Here is a 23,653-nt window from a genome sequence, read left to right as displayed (position 1 = left end):
ATAAAGTCACAAAAGAGGCTGACAACAGTATGACTCCACTTATGAGAAATATTTAAAATAGAACAATCAATACTGACAGAAGCACATTAGTGTTTGCCAGGAGCAGGAGGATCTGTGCTGTGTGGGCTAGGGTGACTGCCAATGGGTAGAAGCTTTCCATATAGGGTAAAAAGATACTCTATAATTTGTGGGAATTACAGCTATATAACTCAATTAATATACTAAAATCAGAGCTACATGATATTTTACATGAATAAGATAAGATATATTTCAAATAAAATAACTTTTAAAGTTATGTGTACTGTCATATTCTCGACTACTATTTCAAATTTTTTGGTTTATAAATTCAATCTTTACCTAAACATCTTGGATTTAGAATATTGCTTTATACAAATATGCTTTTCATTCAGTTATACGCTACTTTTGGAGAGAGAAGGCAAAACACACAAAGTAAAGTTGTAAGAGATTCCTAGGGTTTTCCTCTTTGTTTCAAAAGACATTTTACTTTAAATAAAAAAGGGGACGTGTTTGACAAAGAGCAGGGACGCTCCGGAGGTCTTATCCAAGCCCATCAGATGTAAAGGACGTTTAATAAGTGAAATACATAGTGGCCTTCTGTCTACATCTGTTGGTGAGGTTGGCAAGTTCTCCAGTTCTGTTGGGTAGGGGAGGAAACACATCGGTTCTAGCTGGACATCATGGCTTTCTAGGACAGCACATCTCCGCTGGGAGCCTTCGGAGACAATTACTCAGCCTTTCCAAGCTTCAGCTATGAAATGAGGGAAGTTACGATACACGGTGAGCTCTATATAAATCAGATGTCTTCTGCAGCAGCACATATAAGCACCCACCTCACCCTGAAGGAAAGAGTGGTACAGCTATGTATTTTTGGACTACGCAGGGCTCTGGTTCCATCCAGGGTCAGAGCACGGATGACCCTGCGTGATGACTGCAGCGGGGAAGTCGCACTGAGGTGTGCTGTGATGCAGACAGAAGGCAGAGGGGCAGGGGGACTAAGACAAGCTCTGTCAAAAGTGACTCAGACAGGCTCATGGACACGTAATTTAAAATGTCACCGGCAGAGTTCCGGTCATAACTAATCCTGCTCACAGCAGTCCTGGGGGTAACTGTCTCTGGATGAGAAAAACATTCACTTCCTCAAAACTATCCTCATACTTCAATGAGTCAGTATGTGAAGGGCCAGATGATAGTGAGGTTGTGAATTCTCAGCCCAGGGCTCAATCAAATACGCATTGAGAATAATTAGGGAAATGTCTATACTGAACCTGCACAGATTTTTCCCCTGAACAGAACAAACTAACAACCATCCACACAGCATGATAGTATGTTAGATATCATAGTTATCTAGAGATACAAATATATATAAATATAGAGAATGCTTAAATATATAAAGAATGTTTGGTTGTTATACGAAATCCTGTACCAATCTATAAGGACTTGAACATCCTTGGATCTGAGTACCCTTAAAGAGTTTGGAACACATTTTTAACAAACACCCAAGGAAAACTATATTTGCTTAAAAGTAGTATAATATTGATAAAATATTGAATGTTATAAGATATAAATAACAAACACAAGCTCTGTCACAGGAAAAAAAAAGAATTATAAAAAAATTGTAACTACAAATACCATGACAGGCTTTTACTAACAGAGAGACAAAGGACTCTCGCATGCGGGCACACACAGATACACACAGACACACACACACACACACACACACACACACACAGGCTGGTAAAAACAACAGCCATCAAAAGACAGACGTAGGAGGATTAAAAACTCAAGCCAGCCTGAGATATACAGTGAGACCCCGTCCACAAACAAACAAAACCAGAGAGAGATCAGAAGGCTTGCACTACTTCGCATGGGCTGTGGTAGATATGGGAGCTGCTGGGAAGCCACAGGGACATTGGTAAGAGCTGAACTGTCATGTCGGAGCCATCCCAGGAGGGAATATCTTACCTGTTCAGTGCAAAGGCATAATGAAACTTCACGTGGTGGTGCGAGGCCAGATCGAAGGTCGGTAGTTTTTCTAAGGTCTCTACCAGCTTCACTATGGAGTCATAGTCCTTTCAACAAAATGAACAGAACAGAATTAAACCCTGAGGAGAAATCTCCGACAAGACAGCCAGGCATCTAATGTTGAGAAAGGGACTAACGGCAAAGTTAGAATTGTTGAGGGGCATAGAAGGCGTCTGCAGCAACCCGCCATCGACACACACATACACATACACACACACACACACACACACACACACACACACACACACAACACGCGCATGCACATGCGCACGCAGCAAACAGTCTACACAGGAAGCCATTTAAGAGAGCTCTTAAGAGTTCTGATAAGGATGCTGAGTGGCTCCTGGTAGGGGCGGGGGTGGGGAAGGACTCAGTTTTCTTTAAGGGGTTGGCCACTGGGAGTTTGACCATGCTCTGGCGAGTATACACAAGTTGGACTTAGTATCTGTTTTTTCTTTTTCTTCTTTTATGGGGGGAGGAGGGGAGATCCAGAGGCAGGAGGTATGGACCTGGGAGGATTAGGAAGTGAGTCATTGTGGTATATGATGTGAAATTCCCAAATAATCAGTAAAAGTATTGTGTTAGGAAAAAAACCAATCTGTTGAGACCTTTGAAAACTCTAGAAGCAACAGCCGTGTTTCTCCTAAATTCCTATTACACGGATTAAGGTATGAAAAAATAAAGTTATGGGATGTGATAAAATCCAAAGAAACAAAACAAATAAGCCACAGTCATGTGACTGGCTCTTTTCACGTAGCTCCTGTTCTGCAGGCTTCCATCAAGAACCATAAAATGATTCCACCAAGGACATTAAAAGTTTGAAGGTCATAAGGCAACTGACTGAAATACTGTGGTAAGTGAAGCAAGATGACTGCAGGTCACGTTAAGTGAGTTTCCTCTAGCCGCAGGCTGCTAGCTACCATGGTTCTCCATGTACTGAGTCTCTCTGATGGGTGAAGTTTTACACAGGACCAAGAGGCTGGTACAGGAACCAGAAGCCAGGAGTTACCTGGATTTTATGATACAACTCTAACGTCACACCCCTCACTGAGAGAGTTTTAGTCTACTTGCTGGATCTTAAAAAAAGGCTACGACCCAGCAGAAGAAATGATGCCATACGTCCGTGAGTCCGCCACTTCTTTACGAGGACTTGGTTGCATATTTCTTGCTCTTGGCACCATCAGATTCAGTAGCATAGTTTCAGGAAGTAAAAGCTATATCCAGAGAGATCTACGAGCCTCTGCTGTTTGCCAAAACAAAGCTCTCATTGGCTGACTGACAGGTGTGCCCGAGGCTCACCGAGGAGATCAGCCCTCCAAGAGCTGATCAGGTGAGCAGCTTTTGAGGAAGGGTAAATATGAGCGTGTCATAAGCCCGACAGTTAGCATCTTCGAGTCTCTTCCACTCACCATGAAGTCACAGAGGAAAGGTAGCAACCTGGATTACTTATTACGTAGCTAAACTCTAACACCCCAGGCCTTCCTTCCTCTGGCATGACATCTGAGAGACAGCGCGTATCCTCTCACCTGGATATCTCTGTAGGAAAGCAACAGGTTGATAACAATGTCTGCCGTCAGAACTTCAATATTGTCTACCCGCTGCCGGATCCTCGCCAGCTCAGCCGCCAACTCTTTACCAGTGTACAGATTCCGAGCTTTCCTGATGTCGTTGAGTATAGATTCCCGGAAGTACTGGCTGGCGAAAAAAAACACACGTTTCAGAGAGTTAGCTCTAGAAAACAATTCACTGAAACACAGACACGCAAGGCATGTGTCCACGAGCAGTTTTCAGCCACTAAGCCACACTGAAGGAACACCTCATGTATCTGGCATTAGTAAGAAATCTGGGAGTGCGTGTATTTCTTTTAGAATTCTGCCGTATTTCAAAAGAATATCCAAATTCTATTTTTTCATTGTACTGCTTCGAGGGCAAATTATCTCAAATAATTTAGACAGGCCCATGATCTGACTCTCCGCTAACATAAACAACTGATGACTCTTCGTTTAATCACCACGTTTGCTGGTCGTGGTGGCACCTGCTCGCAATCCTAGCACTTAGGAGGCAGAGGCAGTTGAAATCTCTGAGTATTGGAAGGCCACCTCCACAGAGTTTGAGACTACACAGAGAGAGCTCCAGGCCAGCCAGAGAGCTCTGAATCAAGAAAATGACTTTTCATTTCTGACTTAGAGCATGTATGTGTGCTTCCGTGTGTGTGCCCAGTCATGGGTACGGCGGTCGGAGGCCAACTCTATAGGGATCACCCTTCTCCTTCTGCCATGAGAATTTCGGGGCCTGGACTTAAGGTGTCAGGATTGGCAGCACGCACTTGCCACCGAGCCATTTCGCTGGCCCAGGGATTATTCTTAACTAAGCTATGTTCTTAGCAAATTTTGCAAAGCTTTGGCCCTTACACTAAAAGTCCCCTGACATTTATTCTGATGTAGCCATAACTGATCGTGTGTGTATGTGTGTGTACATATATATACATATATATTTATTTCTTTATAAACATATATATTTATAAACAATAAGATTATATATAAACTTACTTCAAAATAAGTAAAAGAAATATAAATATATGTATATGATACAGATAGATCAATAGATAGAGAGAGAGGTCTTTGTCATTATTATAAAAGAATTAATAGATTGGGGCCATTTTTTCCTTCCATTTTTATTAAATTGGGTATTTCTTATTTACATTTCAAATGTTATTCCCTTTCCCAGTTTCCAGTCCATCAGTCCCCTAGCCCCTCCCCCTCCCCTTCTATATGGCTGTTCCCCTCCCCATCCACCTCCCATTACCTCCCCCCCAACAATCATGTACACTGGGGGTCCAGCCTTGGCAGGACCAAGGGTTTCCCCTTCCATTGGTGGGGCCATATTTTTAATAAACCAAGTGAACGAGGTTTAAATTGTGAACTAACCAGCCTCTCCTCTCCTCATCCCCCTCCCTTCCCCCCTCTACATGTTTATGGCTGGCCTCTTCTCCTCTTCTCTCTCTCTCCCTCCCTCCCTCCCTCCCCCCTCCCTCCTCCTTCTCAATTCCACTTCCCTTTCCCTTAATAAACTCTATTTCATGCTGTAAGAAAAAACATTGTGAACTAAGATGACATATTTTCCCCTCCACTCAGAAGGTGCTGCAAACCATTCCCTGGCTCTTAAGCAGAAACACGTGACAAGGCACATGCATAAACCACGCAGGGCAGCACTGCAGGCTCACCACCCACCGTGGGTGCAAAGTGTTACCTGGAACTGGCTTGTGCCACCTTCAGGAGCTGAACGAAACGGTCCACGAGAGGTAAGCAGATCGGCCCCAGCAGGAGCTCGAAGTTGGGCTGCATGAGCTCGGTCAGGCCCTTCATGAAGCTGCTGTCACAGCAGTAGACCTTGTTGTGTGGTGTCACCATGTAGGGGATGAAGGTGTAGTTCCCAGTGCACACCTGTGGAGACAGGAGGCGCTGGGCAGTAGGGAAGTCGCCCAGGGAACACCACACTGACAAAAGAACGCCAGGCTGTGTTTCAGTGACTCAAGTCATTATTTCCAGTAATAATTCTGAGTGCAAAGGGAAACAGGAGAGATCCATTTCTTATTTATGGCCCATGAAAACAGAATTTTCCAATTTCCTTAATTGCTCACTTCGGCATAATCAGGGCTCGCACGTGATTGAAGCATCTTTCATCGGCCGTTAAATATGCATGCGCTGTCACACGTTGCGACTAGGATACGTGCTGAAACCAGAATCATTGAAGCATAACTTCCGGTCTCCGGGGAATCAGAAATTCAGTCAGGCCCCACAGAGGACAGCTTAAGAGTTTCACTGGGAACTAAAGGGCTTCCCCAGGAAGAGGGCAGGATGCAAGGTTACTTCCCCCACTCACTAAAACCTGAGACTGTCACAGCCCTAGCTCTTCCTGCCCTACAATCTTGGATTTGCCTGTCTCCCTCCTCTCCTGGCAATGAGGTCCATACACCTCACACTTGCCTGAGTCTGCAGGGGTTTTCCTGTTCCACACTGGCATCCCTGTTACACTCCCGCCTCCACACCAACCTCCTGCCATCCTCTCTCTACCCAGCTCCCAGACAGTCTTTAACATTTTAGCTCCTCCAGCTGCACGAAGCCCCATGGGAGGGCCTGTGATGAGGATGAGGTGTGTGAGCCTGTCCACAGGACAGCCTGTGATGATGTGGAAGCTTACTCGGCTGTCCACAGGCTCCTGACCCCTGCACACCCCACCCTTTGCTAGCAGCAGCCTGTGCCCTCTGCCATCTGTGACTGAGACCAGGGTTGGCTGACCTAGCAGTTTACAGATCCTGTCAAACGAGGGGATGTTTGTGCCAACCAAGGCACGGTTGGGGAGATGACAAAGGGAACTGGCGTACAGACCCCTGGATAAGCAAATCTGACTGCAGTTTAGGGCCCAAGGAAGGGACCAAAAGGCAAGCTAAAGATTTTCAACTACATACTCTGAGCAGTGCAGAATGGACACGGGATCCAGGCCAAGGAAGAGAAAATAACAGTGGCTGTGCACTTTGGCATTCTGGGCAGACAACAGGATACACTGTAAGCTCGAGAGCCAAGATTTAAGGAAATGAGGCAGAAAGCTATGTGGCATAACCAGATCGGAGTTGTGGCAACGGGAGACAGTAAGTAGTTACGAGCGCAGCACTCAAAGGAGAATGGACTGTGTCTGAGAAACAGTCCCATGCGCAGGAGCTGAAGGTGAATCCGAGCGGGGCCTCTTTAAAAGAATGGATACATTTTAACAGAAAGCGAGAACTCAGCCTGCAAGCCCAGCCTCACTGGAAGCATGCTGCTCTCTGAGGAACTGCCGGCAACAAACCCCACACAGGGACCCATCTCCAGTTAAACTGTGAGAAGGCCTTCAAGAGACTGGAACTTGAAGTTGGCTAGAATGGAATGCTCACTTGGAAGAGTACAGCTTTCCTTCAAAAGATTGGGAGGGATCTGGGGTGGGTGGGAATGTGAGCGCAGATCAGGGGACGATTTGATATAATTGAATGAGATGCCAGGGACCTCTAAGGGAAAACCCCTAAAGAAAATCAGACAAAGGACTGAGCAGTAGACTGGGTGTGCGCCTCCTGGAGGGCACTAGGCGTCCCAGCCTCAGGAGGACATGGAGAGCACGTGCTCTCTCACTGCTCTGCCCTGACTGGCGAGAGCAAACATTAGCTCAGCACAGGCACGGAAGAAGGTAAGCATAGCTTTACTGTCCCCACAACCTCAGTGCTTACATGACTACAGCACACACAAAAGAGGCTCTTGCTGCCACTTTCCAGGTGAGGTGACATTAACCTTAGGTCAAGCTCCTGGCCTTGGTGTACCTAAGCTTCTAGCCCATCTCTGAGTAGCATGCCATGGCTGCTAGGGGTGAATTAACCAGCTCACATGACCTTCACAGAGAGCCACACTCGCTCTCCCACCCGATTTCACCTCCACAGGAATCTGCATGAACTAATGAGGGCACGCTGTAAGCACGAGAGTTTATTATGGTCAGATTTAATTATTTCTGAGCAGGTTATGCTTTGACACATCTGGATGTCAGCAGCGAGCAAAAAAGGAGATCGATTGTCAGAGTACGAGGAGGACCTCCACAGGTGGGGGTGGCAGTTTTCTATCAAATCAAGTTGCCCTTCGCAAAGTGATGGGGAGACCAATCAGGAAGACTGGAAAAGAACTTGTTCTTCTATGATGCCACCCGGATCTCAGAGCAGCGCAACCACGTAACTTAGCCCTTTGACTGAAGAAGCCACTGCCCAAGCTGTATGCATATTCATTCATTCTCTCTCTCTCTCTCTCTCTCTCTCTCTCTCTCTGTCTCTCTCTCTCTCTGTCTCTGTCTCTGTCTCTGTCTCTCCCCTCTCTCTGTCTATGTATGTTTAAAATCCTAATGCTCAAAATCCCAAACCTGTACTCAATCCTATCCAGAGCACAGAAAAGCCACCAACATCCAGTCTTAATCTATATTATAGCTATGTTGTTTTGAATATTAATAATGCTGACCTTGCTTTTCAATCCTTAAGAACTATATGAAGGAACAAAAGTATATGTAAGAAGGAGTCAAACTTCTTGAAGGAAACATGTTGAAGGAGGTGTGCACAAGTCAAGTTTATAAAGGGCGTCCAGTCCCCAGATCACAGCGGAACCTAAATCAATATCTCTAAGCACAAGGCTCCTCTTACCCTTCCTTCCCTTCAGGCTTAGGGAATGATACCCCCCTTGGTGGACTCTGATATAATGAGGGCCACCATCTCTGCAGCAGGGCATGTGTCCTAATTTCCTAAAAACGTATCTGTTTGTTTGCTTGTCCTGATACGCACCTACACTCTAGCATCCCCACTTTTTCATCTCACACAACAGTAATGAATATCACTGTTTTTATTCTCGAGCACTGTTTTTATTCTGAGTCTCCTTGGGAGGCACCAGAGCCAGGTCCTGGCACATAGTTCACGTTCAGTTAATACCTGCTGAGTAGAATGTGACACACTGTACTGAAGCGTGGGATGGAAGTGTTCATTTCCCGATGGAATGAGAGAGATATGAGTTTATAGTGGCACACTATCCACACTGCAGTGCGTCTCCCTCGTGGGGAAACCTTAAACCTACCAACCTTAACGTTAATCTCACCATCTCATATGGGATCATGTGTGATCTTTTGCCATATATTACTATCACTCTGAATTGTAGCTGTATATCTGTTTTAGGGTTCTTAAACACTGCCCTACTTCACAAGATAGAATAGATCACTGGTCCATGGGGCCGCTCCCATTTCTATGGTAACAGCTCAACATTTTCGATGTAGTCCTTTTAAATTAAAAATATTAAATATCTCTGGTTTTCACATTAATTTAATTCCGTATGAGGGGTTAGTATTCTGTAATATGATCTCAAAGAAGGGTTTCAGTGTTTTGAGAATGAGCCTGGGGATTTAGCTCAGTGGTAGAATACTTGTCTAACAAGCACATACTCATGAGTTCAGTCCCCAGCACCACTGAAAACAGACACAAAAAGCCAGCCTAAGAATTTGACTGAATACCTCAAAACAGAAGATATATGATAGGTAAACAGAAACACCAACAATATATATTATATATTTATATATTACATAATACACATATATGTATATATTCATATATATCAACATATACTATAAATTATATATCATATACATATATTCATATGCATATATATTTATATCCATCGATATTGACATACATAGATAATATATATCACATATGTATTACTTTGTTATATGCCTTGATATTGCCAATTATAGTTGTGTAACATTGAATGTACTAGGAAAGTTTTTTCTAAAACATAATTATACATTAAAAAAGTAGGTATTAGTATTATCTTCTACTGTTATAATATTTCACTATGATGGGTTAGTTAAACATAATTGTGTTTATACAGACATATGAGAAGCCCTAAAAAGGAACAAAAGAAATAAAAACTGACTATCTGTGCAGATTCAAAAATAACAGATTAACCAATGGAAAAGAAAAGATTCGAAAATCTTTGGAAACTTAAGCCAAATACTCACTGTGTTCTTCTGGCAAATGATTTCCTAAAAGAAAAAGAGAGAAACAATCTTAGCAAATGTTATGACAAATCTGTGGCCCTTACTAAACACCGTACGCAGTAAATTTGTATTACGTTTGTATTGGCAATCAGAAATGTCAGAGGAACACCGTAAACACATTTATGTTTGCAGTCAGAAATTAGACACTTGAGTTTCTACTGAAAAATGTGTAGGAGAACACAAAAGTATGAAGTTCCATAGTAACAACACGAGCGCCACAACAACACAAGCATCACAACAACACAACCATCACAACAACACAAGCCTGTACAAATCCCTAAACCGAGTGCCCGAGACCTACTCTAGGGAAAGCAGATGTCCTTCCCTAAGCAAGGCCTCTCACAGCCTGGGATAAGAAGCAGAGCCCGATGGGTAGCCGCAGGTAACAAAGGGTATTTTTGCCAATGGCAACCTCACACATAGATAATGAGGGCAATAAAAGTGAGAGTAATTTAGATGTTTTCTCTATGACACTTGTAATGGGATAAACACACCACACGGACAACATCCGTTTCCTAGATTGTAAGGAACGAGCTCATGAAAATGACTGGGATATGTGGCTTTCCACACCGAAACTCTTATTAAACGGTATCTACCGCTACTCCTATCATTACCAGACGTTAAAATAACTGGAGGCGCTGGGGAGAGGATGCGGAAGAGCCGTGGTATACTAGCTTTGCTGGTGGCGAGGCAATCATGATTTAGAAAATAGAAAATGAGACTGCATATTAGGGAAGAGGCTATGTGTGTTGTCATGGAAACAGGAAATGTAAGGCATTTGTGGAGTCTTTCTGCAGAGTCCATCTGGCTAAGGGGAGCAGCCAGATCCAGCAAGGTGAGAGCAGAGACACAGAGCCCAGCAGAGTGGCCAGCATCCGGATCCAGCAAGGTGAGAGCAGAGACACAGAGCCCAGCAGAGTGGCCAGCATCCGGATGCTAAGGGGAAGCACAGAGCCCTTGCAAACCAGGCTCACGCCTCTAATCCCGGCACCCAGGAGGCCAATTCAGGAGATCTGCCATACATTTAGGCTAGCCTGGGATACGCAGCAAGTTCCTCAGGATCCTGGGCATGAATTAAGACTTTTGAGCAAAAAAAACCATTTTTACATTTTTAAAAAAACCAACCTCTGATTGAACATGTAGGCGTATACATAAACTGCCATGGTTTGAGTGTGAAATGGCTCCTACTAGCTTATGCGCTTAAACACTTGGTCCTTGGGGGTGGTAATGATTCAAGAGGCCGGGGAACCTTTAGGAGACAGGGAGTAGATGGGAGAAGTAATCCACTGGAAAGTGAGTCTCATGGGCTTTATTCCGCTCTACTTTTCTCTTGTATCTATCACCCGCCCACCTGCCTGCCTGTTTGTCTGTCTACTATCTTCATTACCTACCTACCTACCTACCTACCTACCTACCTACCTACCTACCTACCTACCTACCTGGGTATCTATTTTTCTACCCCTTGCTTCTGTGAAACTTCCCAGCCACACACTCCTATCACCACGAACTTCGGGAATGATGGGCCATGGCCTCAAATCACAAGCTTACAAGAGTCTTTTCTCCCACAATTTGCTTCCTGTTAGATACTTTACCACAGCAGTAAGAGCACGGACAACTATACAGGGACTCGCCATGCATGCTAAAAGGCAGGAGAAAGATACAGATGGTGTGAGCTACAGTTTCTCTGAGATGATGTTCTTGCAGAACTGGAGGTCAGCTACGAGGGTGGGTCAGAAGCTGAGCTGTGCAGAACAGAAGAAACTGCAAAGGGGATGTGGTGGTGGTGGGTATCTGAAACCCAGATTTAATGTCCAGCTTCCTATATAAAGTTTAAAGGAAATTAAGTCCCTCGGTACCTGCAGAGCAAAATCACAGGTCAAGGATGGCACAAGAATGGCTTGAAAGGGCAATCATGGTAATTAATCAAAGATAATCTCCTTTATGACTGACTAATATTCCATCATGTGTGCAGAACGCTCACCCACTCTCCACCAATCTACATCTCTGCTACTCCCACTTCTTGGCTATCATGTTTCCTAGAAACACAGGCACACACACACACATTTCTTTCATATCTTGCTCTTAATTCTTTTGTGTACCCAGTCAGAAAGAAGACCGCTAGGTCCGGCTGGAAATCTATTTTCAACGTCCTAAGGAACTGCTCTGCTGTTTAAAAGCAGCTGATTCTTAGGAGATGACTTAATGACATTGTCACAAGATTTGGGTTTGTGCACATGAGATTTCTAGTGTCGCTTCTAGAGAGATGCTCATCAGATGCCGACCGGAAGGAGAGGGTATGAGGGGGTCAATGCACATTCACTGTACCTAGCAAAAGAGTGTGCAGGAAGTACAGACAGACTGCCACAGAAAGCGGTCTTCTGAGGAGACTCCCATCGTAAACTGCTCTCCAGGCAACAGCTTAAGAGAAAAATGCAATTTCCCAACCAAGGAACAATCAGCATGACCATCACATTTGGCGCGAGCTGCAAAGCCATAGGCCACGTGCGCTCTCATGTCTGGAGAAGCATTTCCTCCGCAGAGGAGCAAATGGGAGAAAAGCAGATGCTCATTTGGAAAGCAAAAAAGATGCGTCTGAGACTTCAGGTCCCAGCCAGAACATGTGGGAAAAGAAACTAACAATATCTGGGAGTTCGAATGCCCCAAATGTGTGTAAATGTATGTGGTTATCCCCGTGTACGTAGGCGTAGACAATCATTTCCTTTAGAAAATGTTAACTATCAAGTACTTCAAGGATATAAAATGTCTAAAATGTTAGCATGTACCTCACCTATGTACCACCTAAACTTACGTTACATTAGAGATGTGGACTTCTCACCCTTCAACGCAATTCCTCTCCTCCACTCCTAAGAGGAAATTTATTCTGAACGTTGTCTGAAATCCCCAAACACACTCGTACCCACCCCTAATGCAAATGCGTACGATTCGTAGTCATGCCCATCCCATTTTATAGGGCTGGTATGGTGCCTTAAACATACACTCTGAATTCACACATGACCGTAAAATATACCGATGGACATCTGTGACATTCTAGTTGATCTGCTTTAAGAGCTCTACGATCCTCCATTTAATAACTACCAAAGGTATTTAGTCATTCTCCTATGACATATTTACTATTTCCTCTGCAGAGAAGGAATCAGAATCTACGTGACATAAAACTTCTTGGTGGTATTTCCTTACCCATGTGAACCATGTTTTCTACAATGCACATCCAGGGTCAAAACTATCCCGTCACAGGACGTTAATAGTCATTGCCAAATTTTGATTTTAGAGGGTTGTGCCAATGTATGTCACTGCCAGGGGTGTGTTCGTCGTCCTGCTCACCACAGCGCTGCCTGGATTAAAAGGGGTTTTCTGGTTTGGTACAGGGCTGCAGAGGCAGCTCGAGGAGACTGGTCCATACCCCGGGCGTCTACAGGCGCCTTAGCTCCTAACTGTCTTATACCATTTAGCAGTATTTATTTCTTTACTCTACTCTGTTGTACAAGCAGATCAGATGTGGGTAGGAGGTGTATTCAGAAGAAGGGAAGGAGCAGAAGGAAGACAAGCACAGAAGCCATGGGTTTTATCTGAATAGAACTGCTGGTGATGTAAGAAATGGTTGTTGGGACTCCGAGAAACAATATCCCGGAGAAACACTACCTTGTTGGACACTCCTCTCTGAACTAAAAGGTAGTCTCAGAACCAAGGCCTCTCTGACCTTTGTGTGTGTGTGTGTGTGTGTGTGTGTGTGTGTGTGTGTGTGTGTGTGTGTGTGTCTGCCCCTGCCCTCTGTGTCTGTGTATCTCTGTCTGTCTGTCTGTCTGTCTCTCCATCTCTGGAGTGTACAGTCACTCTCTCCCCACCCCCACCCCCAATGTCCTTATCTATCTAAAGGCCAGATCCCCTACGAGATTAATGAGCAGGAAGAAAGTATAGAACTGAAGCCACATGCCACAGTCAGAGATCTGGTGAACTATGGCCCGAGTTAGTATCTGTTCTTGGACCCATTTATCACCCCGAAAATCTGTTTCATTCGATGCCCAGGACGGAGCTCAGTGACAGAGTACTTGCACGGCATCTGGCCCAGGGCTGAGTATCTTGCACTGAAAACAGAACACTAACAACTGCTCCATGCAGAGGAGAGGTTCAGAGGTTAAAGGGCATGCCACGTAACTGGGAAGACCTAAGGTGAGATTCCCCCAGAAACCTACATACGTGGCGGGTGAGTGTGGCAGCCCACCTGTAATTGCTGTCTCTAACCTGCAACACTGATGTCGCTAACAAGCTCTGGGTTTCACTGAGACACCCTACCTCAATGAAAAAGGTATACATCATCAACCTTGGGCTTCCATATGCACACTGTGCCTATGTGCAAGTACCCATATGCACGTGCACAATGAAAAGTCATGTCTACATCGCATCACACACACACACTCAGAAAAAAAAAAAAACTCATCCACTCCACCTCTAAAACTAAATATATCCCCTAAGTCCCCTCTCTCCCATGAAGAAAGTAGTTTAGTTTCAACTCTCAGCCCTTTTCTGACTTTACATTCCGTGTGATCCTGGATGGTTGTACATTATCAAATATGTATGCCTCTTCTTGCAATCTGTTATCTGCCTCTTCCTCGCCTTTGGTTATCACGCTGTTGGGGATGAGAAGGGACTTCTTTTTGATGCATGCATCTGCACCAGAGGCAGTTAGCTAGTGGAGCCCAGATGTCTTCCTCCACACACTGAGAGATACCTGACCCTTTGAAATGCAGGCAATAAACCAGAAGCTAATGGTTATTAGCATTCCAATCTTTGACAGAAACGTAAGTCTCGGCATAGAGTCTGGTCTGTAAGTACTAGTAGGTACCTTTAAAATTCACATGGTATTTAAAGAAAATTGTGAAAATGTCGTTACAATACCAAAAAAAGTCAACTTCCTTTTACTCAAAGTGAAAGTATTTTTTTAAATAGCTTATTACTCATGGGTATAATAAGGGCAGGCCCTACGCCCAGCACTAGATGGTCAGCACACAATGAACTCAATGGTATTTTTGTACACTTTTTGTCTCACATGGGTGTTTTTTAACCTTTTTTTTTCTCATTGGACTTTTGCTTGTACATTGTAGATTCTGATTTTGTGCTTTTATGGGCTTGTTTTTTGCGTGCGAACGCATGCAAGTGTGTGTGTGCGTGTGTATGTGTATTCGCGTGCACGTGTGATGTGTATATGTATGTGTTTGGTGTGTGTGTGGTGTGTGTATGGTGTGTGTGGGGTGTGTATGTGGTGTGTGTGTGTGGTGTGTGTGCATGGTATGTGTGTGTATGGGGTGTGTGTGTGTGTGGTGTGTGTGTGTATGGTATGTGTATGTTATGTGTGTGTATGCGAGGTGTGTGTGTGTGTGGTGTGTGGTGTCTGTGTGTGGTGTGTGTGGTGTGTGTGTGTGTGTATGTGTGTGTGTGTGGTGTGTGTGGTGTGTGTATGGTATGTGTGTGTGTATGGTGTGTGTGTGTGCACGCATGCATGCGCGTGTTGCCTACTCTCTAGAATGAGAACGGTCTGGAGGTAGGTGGACAAGGAGGTAGGGAGGAGCTAAAAGGACTTGGGGGAGGGGAACAACGGTCAGGTATACCATATGAAAACATTTTCAATAAAATATTATAAATTGTTACATACGTACATGACATGATTAGATTCCAATTATCCTTTTAAACTGTAAAGCTTTTTTACAGTTTCTTTTAATTAGGTTTTGAAGAGCCTACATCTTTAAAGGTCTTTTGTTCTATGGTTTCTTTTTGAGAATTCACTGTCACATAGACACTGCCATCTCTAACACAGGAGCAAATGAAAATGAAGCAGGTTTGGCCTACTTTCCTTGGTGTCCAAGACGCACATGTCTAGGTAAAGCTAGGGCTTTATTTGCCTCTTCTGTGCTACGCTGTTTTAAACGGCTGCTTCTGTTCACTGTGGCTCTCCTTTCTGGTGGGAGCCAGTTGGTCGGGATAGTCAAGTCACACTTACTGCAAAGGACAGTGTAAATAAAGTTCAGCTGCAATCAGCCCCGGCAAAAGTGCCAGCTTTTCTCAGTAGCACAGAACTCGGGAGACGGCGAGGCTACAGAAATTGTTCTGTATCATCTCCACTCTTTGCAAGCGAAAGACCTGACTGGAAACAGTCTGAATAAGAAATCTGGGTTGTGAGGACCACAGTTCAAGTCCCAGAACCCATTTAAAAAACAAACAAACAAACAAAGCCAGGTGTGGTGTTCTAATCTCAGAACTTAGAAAAAAAAATGGAAGCAGGCTAATTCCTGGGGGTATTCCAAGAGCCAGCCTAGGCTACTTGGCAAGCTGTAGGCCAATGAGAGACTCTATCTTATCTTGCCTTTCTTTCTCTTTCTTTCTTCCTTTCTTCCTTTCTTCCTTTCTTTCTTTTTCTTTTTCAGGTAAGAGTTCCCTGAGGGTGCCCTGTCCTCCACAGTACTCGCATCAGCCATCTGATATTCGTCAAAGACGTCAAAAACACACTGAAGAAAAGACTACAGCTCCAACGAATGAAAAAACTTGGATGTCCGCAGGAGAAAAAATGGAATTCACATTCATGCCTATCACACTCTGAAAAAAAAAAAGATTGGGCTGGAGATTGGGCTGGAGAGATGGCTCAGAGGTTAAGAGCACTGACTGCTCTTCCAGAGGTCATGAGTTTAATTCCCAGCACCCGCATGGTGGCTCACAACCATCTGTAATGAGATCTGATGCCCTCTTCTGGTGTGTCTGAAGATGGTGACGGTATACTCATATACATTAAAAATAAATAAACTTTAAAAAAAAATCAATTCCAATCATCCCAAGAGCTCCATTTAAACCCCCACCTCAAAGAGTTTGATCCCAAGACAAATGAAGACCAAGCATGAATGAAGCCATCTGACTCTGTCACCAAGAGCAGATACAGCAGAACAAGAAAGGCTTAGGTGCAGACTGGCCTTCAGTAAGACAAAGCCAACCCAAAAGACTGGCCTTCAGTAAGACAAAGCCAACCCAAAAGAAAACTAAGAGTGGTTTCTCAAAGGACTAGGCCTGGTGAAAGTGGAGCTAGGCCAAGCAGGTGTGAATGCCTCAGGGCTGAGCTGGGCTGTGCCTCTTAGGTCCAGAACTATGGTCTTCTGGAAGGAAGTTACAAGTGTTTGCTTAAAGAAGCTGCAGGCCGTCTAGGGGAAGCAACATTTGCTTTTGCCTTAGTGCTCAGTCAAAGCAAGATGGCACTCAGATTTTTGCATGGATTTCTGGCTAGAGGCCTCAACAGAGCTGTTAAGCCATGTCAAGGCTTCGAAGGCCCTAACCCCCCAACCCCCCAAGGCTGACTTTGATTTGGAAACTGGAAGACGGAGATGATTTTGAAAAGGCTACTGAAGCTCAATGCCAGTTTCACAAAGGAAATGAGTGATCTCAGGCACCACCCTGGCTTTTACAGATGCTTTTCAAAGAACCGTAAGGTGTAAGATCACTCGCCCAGCAAAGCACCCTTTGTGACTTTTTTCCCCCTGTTGTTTTTTAAACCTGTCCTCGATATATAGCATCCTGGGGATCTATATGTAGACCAGGCTAGCCTAGAGCTCAAAGAGAGCCGCCTGCCCGTGCCTCCTGAGTACTGGGATTAAAGTTGTGTGACCTCACACCCCTCGAGAAAAAACCTCTCAGTCAACCATGTTGGATGGAGGAAATCCCTGTATACCAGTAGTTGACTATTGATGGAGAAAATGATATTATAGTAGGTTGGACTTTACAGAAAACAAGTTTCTGCTGCGTTCTGCCATCGTTGTTGGTATTCTGTCCAAGTTCCACCCCCACAGTTACCTGGCAACAGCTAGCTGTGCCTGACACTATATAAGGGACCGCTTGCCCCCTCCTCATTGCTCTCCTCTCTTCTCCGATCTCTTGCCCTCTTCCCCTTTGTCCCTGTCCCTTCTCTCCCCACCCCACTCCTCTTCCCTCCTCGAGCTCATGGCCGGCCTTTCCTCCCCTCTTCTACTCTTCTTCTCTCATTAAACCTCTCCACATGGAACCATGTTGGTTTGGTGTGTTCTGTTAGGAACAAACCGAGATTTAAACCCCAACAACTGTAGATGAAATTATGCCCAGTTCCCTGGGGATATGCAGTGAGAACGTCTACTGAAAGCACTTTCAAGAAGCAAGCATACTTTGAGCTGGAGTTGTACTCTGAGAAGTCCCCAGTGGCCCAGCTAGGCCTCCATATCTCATGTGGGCTTCCTTTCTCAGACTGAAGGCTTCCTGCCGTGAGTTCTGTTACTGTAGGGTGCTTGTTTCAATTTTGGAGTTTTGGGACAGAATCTCTTTCTTGGTAGCCCAGACTGACCTAGAACTCACCATCCTCCTGCCTCAAGGCATTAATAGCTGAGATTCAGGGACATCATTCCTGAGGGCTTCTTAGTCTTATGGGCTAAAAAACTTGACCTGGAACTCAGGGATTAACACTAAGTTTTTCTACTTGGGTATGATAGGTTACTTCTCTGCCAGTGAAATGAGCCAATTCAAGCCAGGTTAGAATACATTAAGGTAGGTGGGGTAGACATAAACAGAAAGAAGGCAGGGTGGGGGGAGGAAAGAAGAGAGAGAAAGAAAAGGAGGGGAGGAGGGCGAGGGAGAGGAGGAAGGGGAAGGGAAAGGGAGAGAGGGAGGAGGAAGATTTAGAAGAAGAGGACAAGAGGGAGGAAGAAGGAGGGGAAGAAGAGGGGGAGGAGGAGGAAGAGGAGGAAGAGGAGGAAGAAGAAGAGGGGGAAGGAGGGGAATAAGAGGAGGGGGAAGAGGAAGAGAAGAAAGAGGTGAAGGAAGAGGAAGAGGAGGAGGGAGGTCTGCATTATATAGGGAAGAGCCCTGGGGAAGAAGCCCTGGGCTGGAGAGTTCAGGGTTGGGGGCAGGGTATGCCAGGTAGGGACTGAGGGATGCTAAAAGAACCTGGAGGCCGGCCGGGTCTGCCTTGATTTGTAAAATATGCACCTCAGACCCTTGTCCCTGGGTCCCAAACCAAACAATTCCATTTTTATATCCAATTACATAGACCTCACAAGGTGACCAGTCTTCCCTGCCCAATTCTCCTGCCAACAAAGCTACCTTTTCTCAAACGCCAGCTACTTCAAATGTTTAGGATGACAGCAATGCGACCCTCACTGCTGGTGTTGACCTTGAACGCTATGCGCAGGGGGGAGTTACCTTCAGGGACTGAAGCGAGTCTGAATTAGTATCGCAGTAGAGGATGATGTTGTTGGCCATGCTGAAGCTCTCTCTCACTCCGAGATGATAAAACAGGGAAGGCTGCCGGAAGGCGTCACTCATCTCTACCACGGCGATGTCTGCGAGCAGAAGACCAAGTCACCAAGAGAGAACAAAGTCACCAAAAGAAAACGGCCCTACCCGTACCGTGTCCAATAAGCACATCTGGGCTTTAATAACTCAGTGTTCAAACGAGGAAAAGAAAGGGATTTTTCCCTCTCTGTTTACCACTGAACTCTGAACGCAGGTCTACCAGAGTGGGTTATTTTTTAATTCAATAAATCTGTACCTTTTTTTAAAGAAAGAAATCAAACCAATACTACAAATAAAGGAAATGTCTGTGGATGGTGAGAAACAGCAGCTGAGGCTCTGCTGAATGTCATTATCACAATAAGGTATGTTTACAAGGTAAAAAAAAAGTTTAAAAGATCCATAGACTGTGGCAGTCACAGACATAGGGTTTTTTTTTTTAAAATATAAATTCACTAGTCAATAGCTATCTTTAAAGTTAATTATTAATTAACATATGGCCAGCTTGTGGCAATTATGATTATGATCTCAATTATGATCTCAGGGAAGAGATGAGGCATAGAAAAATATGACCAAAGACGAACATAATCACAGATGCAAATATGGCAAAACTCTATGACACCTCATATCGAGTAACAAAAAAACCCCCATGCCAGAATTGGAAAATACATCACGCGAATGGAACTGAAAATTACTCTCCAACTCATTCATACACATAAATAAAAAATGTGTAAGAGACACTAATCCCATGTACCAAACATGTAACATGCGTGCACAGGGAAGTGGGGTGGGGGAGGAGAACGAGGAGAAGGAGGAGAAGGGGAGGGGGACACCGGGATGAAACGAAGTCTGAGGCGGCTTCCCACTGAACAGAAGGATACATGGCAGAAGGTCACATGCAACATAAAACGATAAAGGCAGTTTTGGGGGTCGGAGCAAGGAAAGGGGGAGGGGACCTAGGCGTCCTGCAGGCAGAGAAGACACAGATGATAATCGATACAATCAAACTTCATTTGAAAACTGTCATAACAAAACCTAATACTTTACATGCTAATAGGAACTTAATTTAAAAGTGGTTAGATATAGGTCCTTACAGAACGACAAAGTTGTCTGTTATGCACATACGCTGACAATTTCAAGCACGTCAGTCACGTGGCCACCAAAAATCGTTAAGACAGAAAACTGCTTAGAAATGGGGAAAATTCTGATTTTAACGTAGACATTCTATAGGTGTATCCCTATAAATAAAAAAAGCAGCTGGCCATGTATACACCACAATGTAAATCATGGTCTCGAGCTCCCATCACTGTCTTTCTTAGGACCACCAATTCGTAAGTCAGAAATTCACCAAGACTGAATGTAAGGCGGGAAATAAAACTAAGGTTGTCTTTCTCTTTTCCGTGGTGCTGGGGACAGAACCCAGGGCTTCAAACATGCAGACTGACTCACCTAGTGAGTTGAAATAGTGAGTCAGATGCAACAGAGGTAAAAAACACAGATTTACCATCGAAAAGCTGCCTCAAAGGCCCCTCCTTCGGAGCTAACACTGACTACAAGAACCGTAAACCATGTCTTTTCTTTGGGAGTCCGTACATAAAAATCAACCCAGGAAACAAACAGATCATTGGATTCCCTCATGCAGCCATCTTCCTCCTGCCCAGACAAGCCTTCTGCCTCCCCTAGGTCAGTCAGTCACAGACGGAGCCCACAGTGGGGTTGAAGGAAGCCCGACAGAATACTGGACGATGAGATTTGCAAAAGAAAAGAAAAAAATACCAAGTAATGGAATAGGAGAGGAGCTTCCAGACAAAGACTCTGGGATCTGGTGCTAAAGGTCAAGTTGAAAACACTGCAGTAGGTTTTCAGATGGAGACAAGAACTTGATATTGAAGAGGAATGACGTGAGTAAAAACGGGGTCTATTCATTAGGTCCCAACACTGAGGAACGAAGAGACGCATCTGGGGAAGCTACCAAGACATTAAAGAAGTTCTTAGTGGTCTAATTTTAAACTCCAGTAATACAAAACAGCAACTCAGAAGGGGCTTAGCTTCTTCCTCCTTTAAATCCAGACCGGCGACTTGTTCTGTGTTCTCTATGATTCAGGATACTCAATTCCCTCCAGCTTCTCCTCTCAGTGGGATGCAGGATACTCCCTTCCCTCCAGCTTCTCCTCTCAGTGGGATGCAGGATACTCCCTTCCCTCCAGCTTCTCCTCTCAGTGGGATGCAGGATACTCCTTCCCTCCAGCTTCTCCTCTCAGGGGGATGCAGGATACTCCCTTCCCTCCAGCTTCTCCTCTCAGTCTGTCCTTTTGCAGTTAGTGCCCCCAAGCCAATGACATCTCCTGGTAACTGCTGTCCAGTTACTGTCCCTACAATGCTGCCTTTGCCAGGACGTAACCGAAACGAATCACACAGCTCAAACCATTTTGAGTTTGACTCCCTTCACCTAGCAAGATACATCTGAGCTTCATCTCTAGATGTCTGTTCACTGGTTAGAAGACATCTGGATTGTCTCCAGGTGGGAAAACATTGAACAAAGCTGCTATTCTTGTACTACAAGACTTTCTACAGATGTGTTTCTATTTGTCTTGGACAAAACCCCAGAAATTTGGGCCACATGGTAACTATGTGTTAACTGAGTAAGAAAATGCCAAACTTTCCCCCAAAGTATACTTTGGAGGCAAACAGGTCACAAGTGACAGGAGACTACCCAAGTCTCCAGTATTCCAGCCCTAATTGCCTGAAGACTGACCGGTGACTTCCAAGGCCTTGTGCAAACGTTAGAGCTCAACTCCTTCGACTCCCACTCCAAAGGGCCAGTCTCAAGAAAGACAAATAGTGACATGAGATTTACTACCTAACAAGGTAGTAAGCCTCACATCTCTTATCTTTAAATACTGACTCACACAAATGGCCTCACACCTCTTATCTTTAAATACTGACGTCACACAAATGGGTCATAAGGTAAGACCAATGGTGATCTGATTCAGAATGGCCCCCATAAGATCATGTCTGAATGATTGGTTCCCACAATTAGTGGAACTACTTGGGAAGGACTAGGAGGTGTGGCTTTCCTAGAGGAGGGGTGTCACTGAGGGTGGGCTTTGAAGTTTCAAAAGCCCAAGCCAGGCCCAGCCTTTTTCTCTCTGCCTGCTGCTGGGAATCAGTATGTAAGCTTTCAGGCACTGCTCCAGTTCCACACCCACTGCTACGATCCCCACCATTATAGACATGGACTAACCCTCTGAAACTGCATTAAACACTTCCTTCTACAAATTGCCTTGACCATTGTCTTAGTTACTGCTCTGTTGCTGTGAAGAGACACCAAGTCCATGGCAACTCTTAACAAGAAAGCCTTTCTAGGGGGGCTACAGCATTATGGACCATGGCAGGAAGCATGGAGGCAGGTGTTAGAACAATACCTTAGAGCTTTACATCCTGACCTGGAGAGAGGGAGAGGAAGGGGAGGGGGAGAAGACCAGGAGGAGGGAGAGAGACAGGGAGAAAGAGAGAGGGAGAGGGGGAGAGAAAGAGACAGGGGGGAGAGGGAGAGGAGGAGAGAGGGAGAGAGACAAAACAGGGAGGGGGGAGAGACAGGGAGGAGAGAGGGAGAGGGAGAGAGGAAGGGAGAGGAGGAGAGGGGGAGAGAAAGAAAGAGGGGAGACAGGGAGAGAGGGAGAGAAAGAAAGAGGGGGAGACAGGGAGAGAGGGAGAGAGACAGGGAGAGGGGGAGAGATGGGGGGGGCATTGACTAAGAGAGACTGGGCCTGGCATGGGCTTTTTTTTTTTTTTTTTTTACCTCAAAGCCACCACCAGTAACATATTTCTCCAACAAGACTACAATCTCCTAATTCTTCCAATCCTTCCGAATAGTTCCACTCCCTGGTGGCTAGGCATGCAATTGCTCCTAAGGGACCACTCTTATTCAAACCACCTCAGTCAGGGTATTTCATCACAGCAATAGAACAGTAACTAAGTTCTAACTGCTAAATCTCCTCTATTTCCTTGCAGAGTCTGTCTGTCTCTCCCCCCCCCTCAGAATTCACATACTATAGTTTTTAAAGAATCTCTGTGTGCTCAAGTGTATGAGTGCAGGCCTGTATGTGTCACTGCCTATGTGGAATTGAGGACAAAGCTGGGTGCTTAAGAGAGAGTCTCTCGTTCAGCAATGCCTGCGCCTGGCAGGCTGACCTGGGAGCTTCCCAGGATTCTCCTGGCTCTGCTCCCATTTCGCTGTGGGAATCCTGGGACCACAGATCTGTACTCTCCCAGCACATCTGCTACCACATAAGTTCTGGGCAAACGAAACTCAGGTCCTTACACTTGCGCGGCACGTGTTCTACCCACAGAGTCATTTTTACCAGCTCCATACAGACTTCATTAAAACTTTGTATCATTCCCAGTCTTCTAGAAACTTTTACCACCATGCCTTGAGCTTCTCCTTCCCAGCACATTTTTGTTGACCTGATGAAGAACTCTCTCTTCACCTCCCCTGACCTCTCTACACTCTGGTGCTTACAGCTGTCAGCTGAGCAGAAGCGACTGATGATCTCTGGCTGGGACACCTCTTTAGTAAGATCCAAAGGCCTTGGAGCTGTGACAGTAGACTGCGGTCACCTATAATCTTATGAGACAGCAAGTTCTCAGTCTCTGAAGGAAAGCCTCACTTCCCTGAAGGTCCCTCGCCTCAACA

The 23,653-nt window shown here is 45.0% G+C and overlaps 1 protein-coding gene across 2 annotated transcripts in view; it reads right to left on the bottom strand.

Annotated features, from left to right (window-relative positions):
• Window positions 1-23,653, bottom strand: part of Map3k5 (mitogen-activated protein kinase kinase kinase 5) — a 207,858-nt gene that overhangs the window by 124,171 nt on the left and 60,034 nt on the right. For both annotated transcript variants that reach the window (XM_087575895.1, NM_001277694.1), the window contains 5 exon segments: window positions 18,868-19,007; window positions 9,610-9,633; window positions 5,293-5,486; window positions 3,570-3,738; window positions 1,984-2,090 (listed from right to left, as the gene is read on the bottom strand). In XM_087575895.1, coding sequence (XP_087432021.1) covers window positions 1,984-2,090; window positions 3,570-3,738; window positions 5,293-5,486; window positions 9,610-9,633; window positions 18,868-19,007 — 634 coding nt within the window.

This window comes from Rattus norvegicus, chromosome 1 (genome assembly GCF_021556685.1).
Source record: "Rattus norvegicus strain SHRSP/BbbUtx chromosome 1, alternate assembly SHRSP_T2T, whole genome shotgun sequence".
In the NCBI taxonomy this organism is placed as follows: Eukaryota; Metazoa; Chordata; class Mammalia; order Rodentia; family Muridae; genus Rattus; species Rattus norvegicus.
Note: the sequence above shows the minus strand (reverse complement) of the source record. Positions and strands in the feature narration are given on the sequence as shown.